This window comes from Morone saxatilis, unplaced genomic scaffold (assembly GCF_004916995.1).
Source record: "Morone saxatilis isolate NCDOM2014 unplaced genomic scaffold, NCSU_SB_2.0 Contig7, whole genome shotgun sequence".
Classification (NCBI taxonomy): Eukaryota; Metazoa; Chordata; class Actinopteri; family Moronidae; genus Morone; species Morone saxatilis.
The window spans coordinates 21,822,583-21,827,367 of record NW_023340246.1 but is presented as its reverse complement, the minus strand read 5'-3'; the positions used below and the strand labels follow the sequence as shown (position 1 = coordinate 21,827,367).

At 35.3% G+C, this 4,785-nt stretch overlaps 1 protein-coding gene across 7 annotated transcripts in view; it reads left to right on the top strand.

The window, feature by feature from the left end:
* Window positions 1–4,785, top strand: part of adgrg6 (adhesion G protein-coupled receptor G6) — a 111,324-nt gene that overhangs the window by 73,123 nt on the left and 33,416 nt on the right. For all 7 annotated transcript variants that reach the window (XM_035678379.1, XM_035678378.1, XM_035678373.1 and 4 more), the window contains 4 exons: window positions 1,623–1,675; window positions 2,719–2,757; window positions 2,933–3,081; window positions 4,654–4,765. In XM_035678379.1, the coding sequence (XP_035534272.1) occupies window positions 1,623–1,675; window positions 2,719–2,757; window positions 2,933–3,081; window positions 4,654–4,765 (353 nt within the window). The remainder of the gene's footprint in view (window positions 1–1,622; window positions 1,676–2,718; window positions 2,758–2,932; window positions 3,082–4,653; window positions 4,766–4,785) is intronic.

Here is a 4,785-nt window from a genome sequence, read left to right as displayed (position 1 = left end):
TCTATCACTGAGTAAACTGACTATGTGACTTGTATTACTGTTATAGATACTTCTTATTATTATATTTAACTGATAAACTGCACAATGAACCCAGTGTTTGTGTAAAACAAACGATTATTTCCTGTATTATGGATTTTCTTCTTTGTTAACAATCATACATAGTTAATAAGCTTCTTTTTTGACAGATTCAGTGTTTTCTTCTCATTGTTCTATCAGCTCTTTGGTGTTGTTTATCAGAGACTGAAGCTTTGGCGACCCCTAGTGGGGGTCCTAACCACTGACCTAAACCATAGATCTAAGAAAAACTCCTTCATCCCAAGTGCCATTAATATTCTTATCTCTACAACGTGACTAAGGAGATTTAAGCCTCAGACAATGACATGAACTGTTTCTAAATGTGTAATGTGACTTCCTCTCAGTTTTTTATCATTTTGTATCTGCACTGTTGGAATTCGACGTGCATACATTGGTATTTTTAAAAGCACAAATTAAAACAGAAACAGAAAACAATTCCATCATTATGAACACATTTCTTTTTTACACCTTTAGTTAAACTTGAAAACCACTGAGGTTTAAAATGACCAAAAATATACTAGACAAGATAAAACAATTCAGGGAAAACAAGTGGAAAGAGGTGCTGAATAAAGAAAGAAAGTCATGAAAAATTGTAACGATAGAATAAAGTGTATGACAAAAGGTTGAACCTCTGGGGACTGCAGGTAGTTGGTTGGATGAGGCTTATGAAAATGTGCTATAGTGCATAGCTGAATTAATTATTAAAAACATCATTTTAATTTACCCTGGTGGTTGTTTTCTTGAGTGTAGTGTGCTCCCTGTAGCCCCTAAAATAAACAGTTTGTCACAAGAAAAAGATACAGTTTTGACTGAAACCGTGGTTACTGTGGTTTATAGGGCAGCATAGTGAGTTTGAAAAGTGTTTCAGTCCCTCAAACTTCGACTCTTTGATTTGGGACTTTATAAGGAACAATCAATGAAGCAGCCAATTCAGTTAATTAGAAAGAGGAAGAAAGACTAAAATATGGAGCTCAAATCATCAAATTAAGAGCAGTAAAACTAAATGGACTTTGTCTTCAGCCTCGCCTTAATCACATGACAAACAGCAGCCACGGAGACCCGTAAAGTGTCCTGTTTCTGTAACTCAGGGTAGTTTAACCGGACGTAACTGCGCACATAAAGATCTGCTGTTTACATTTTTCTTCACATAAAGTTTGACGCTGCAGTTATTTTTTTATGAGACAATAGGTTTGAGGTTTGTGCCAAACAAACAGAGCACTGAATAACAGAATAAATGAATCATTTAATCATACAAAACAACTAGTTCACCTCCCTAAGATTACATAGATACTAATAAATACATTAACAGATACACATTTTAATAAAGCTACACATATAATGTTAAAACTCTTTTATTAACTGAGATAGGAACAGTACTTAATGCAAGATATTAATAATTCCTACAATGATAAAACTTTACTTTTTATTTTAAAGTTAATTTGTGCAAACAGCAGGAACCTATAAATGAAGTGTATTGGACAGGGAGCCCGATTCATACGTACAGATTGTTTTATTGGTTGTGTGATTGATGTGTTTTCTTCTTCCAGCTCAATCAAACCTTTCAGAACTGGACCCATGCAGTCTACGTAGACTCTATCAGGTAATTCATCAAAGCAACTCCTGAAACAAACGAGAGCAGGACGGAGCTTTACACTTTATCTTTAAAACAATGACAGACTGCCGATAAGTTCAGTTTCATTCAGTTCTTTCTGATGATCATCAGCAGTTTAAAACACTCAGGGGCCTGAAATCGACCGGTACTCACCAGAACCGAGTACTGGACTGATTTTTGTCTACATGAGTACCCTTACTTCTTGAGCGTGGCCATACCCACCACTGTGCTCACCAAGGTCTGGAACACTTTTTAAAAATCCCCAAAAGATTAAATAATATTCATGGCAGTTTTTTAAAAGCTAGAAATCTGAAAATGTATTTTGGTGTTTTTGTTACTAGGGATCAGTGAGTTCACCATTACTCATTTGATTTGAGTAGAATACTCAAATACCCAAGTACTTATTGTTAAGGTAACTTGGGTAAATTAAGTTAATTGTACAAATTCCATTTAGTTAATTGAAGTTACACTAATATGCAGCATTTCTCCAAACTTATTTAAAATATATGAACAGAATTTATCTGAATAAGGTCACTTAAATGCATTTTCTTTGTACAAATTAGCTCTCAAGTGGAATTTACTCAGTTTTCTTCCACGTACGTCCTACTGACATAAGATAAGAAAATATTTTTAATTAATTGATTATCAAAATGGTAGTAATTTTCTGTGTTTCATCAATTGTCATCAATAATTATTTGGCTTATGATGATTAATAAACTAAAAAAAAAAAAAAAATTGTAAAATCCTAAGCTATACAGCATTATAATGTTTACATTTTTATAATCATATAAGGTCAACTTCAAGAAGATGAGTAAATGCAACAAACTACAATTATATCGTCTGTACTTAAAATTCTGCACAAATTTAAGTTCATTTAAAAAACTGAGATGCTTCAACAATTAATTTTTGAGTTGGCTTTAATTGATGTGAATGTGTGACTCCAGTCTGTTTTTTATACAGTTAATTTTATTGAGGACGTGTTTTAGGTTTTACTGCTGTTTTCTCACCTCTTACCCATTGTTTCTCTCCAGTGTTCAGCCTGGTTTGCAGAGCGGGGGTAACCCGTCGAGGTAAAACATTTAACCCATTTTTTATATTTAATCAGTAAGTGTATCAGCTGAAAACACGTGTTTTTAAACTCTTCGGACGCGTTTTTGAGCCTGATTCTGGTTATGGTCTCTTATGATCCTTTCATATCTTTGAGTCTGCAACTTTACTTCAAGTTTGTTTTGTTTTCGGGTCCAGTTTCACCTGCCAGGCCCTTCTGGTTTATTATTACATCACCAATCAGAGTCTTGGCGAAACGGCTGTGTTATCCCGGCTGTCCAGCAGCGAGGGACTCCTGGGTGCCGGCCTGCAGATCCAACCCGCCTCCACTGTTGTCAGATTGATTGGTGAGGAACTGCACAAAAAAAAAATGTCTCCCTTTTCTCTCCCATTTTTCTCCCTCTGAAGTAATCTGCTTAATCCCAGCCTCCACACTCAGAGATAACACACAGCTGACACTGATGCATCATTGTAAGATCTCTAAGATCTAAAAAACAAGGTCCTAATATGCACTGTAAAACCAGATAAGTTCATTTAACAAAGAAATTGTTGAAACTGATTCCGCTGAATTTTATTTTTTTTTAAGTTCAATTAACTTATCTGGTTTTACAGTGTGAATTAACAAACATAAAAACAAAAAAAAACAAAAAAAGCAACTAGCTTGCTTTGTCATGCTGATATTAGCATTTAGCATTTAGCTAAACTAAAGCTCCCTTTAGAATAACTGTGTGCGACAACAACATAGTTTTACTTTTATACTCCACTACAGCTGCCTCTTCATTTTCATATAAAAATTGTTTTATTGGGAGAAATGCAGTGACTTTTGTTTACTATGGCCGGATCCAAACATCCATCTATATTGCCAGCATCTCTTCAATCTCTTTTTGGGGAAAATGCTCATTGATAGACTTAACCTTAAGAATATAGAAATATCCAGTCTTCTCACTGATGGTCTCATTTGTTTGTTGGTAATAGAGAGTGTAACCAGTTAAAAGCTCTGTGTAGTAGATTTAATATAATATATAATAAATATTTATGTCCAAATTATTCATTATTTAGTTTTTTCAGGACTCTCATGGCCTGAATACAAGGGCTAGTGACCCTAACCTGAAACAATGGATTAAAATCCCAAACAGTAGTTTTCTGTGCTTTACTTTTTCTGACAAAACCTTTCCTTCCTGCATTTTTACCCACATTTCTGGACTTTCTGCTCCTTTCATTTTAAGAACAGGCTTGTTACTTCAGTTTTAATGCATTTGAGGAGATTACCAAAACTAAAAAATTACCAAACCAAGAGAGTATTTTTTTACGTACCAACAGTATCTTTTACACTTGAGTAGAAGATACTAAAATATACTACTCTACACTACTTGTGTAATGAATAGGTGAACTTTGACGAATTGAAATCTGTGAAACATATTTTTCAGTACGGGCGTCTGAACTTTTGTTTTCATTAGGTGTATTAGTGTAAGAATGGGATAATAGTAGCAGATGTGTGTCACTCCCTTTTCCTGCCTCCTATCTAGACTCCACAATGGAAATAAGCCATGTGCCTTTATTGCAATATCGTGATTCATTTTAGTCCTGCATGCACATCTGTGTATTGTATTTAAATTCAATCAATATAGTGGTTTTGTTTTCCCATGATAGACTTTTCTTCAGCCTTTCTGAACACAAACAGTTTCTTTCTCTGTTTTTCTTATTTGATTCATTCTCTTATTTATTATTCATGGCTTTTGTTGATTATGTCCCGTCTCTCCTTCGTCTGGAGTTTTGTTATCTGTACATTTCTTTTGTCCAACCTCTCTCTCTCAGCCCGGTATTTTATTTGGCTCTCGCGTTCAGCTCGTATTTCATTTATCTTTTCCATCGTGTTATCATTTAAATGTGAAACTTACTCCTGTTTTCCCTCCTGATAGAAAACTGCCCGGAGGAGAATCCGCTCCACTACCGCTGGCCCGAGAGCCGACCCACCGTCACTCAGTACCTGCCCTGCTTCCCCAACAAGGACCAGAGCACCTCCAGGACCTGGTAACACACACACACACACA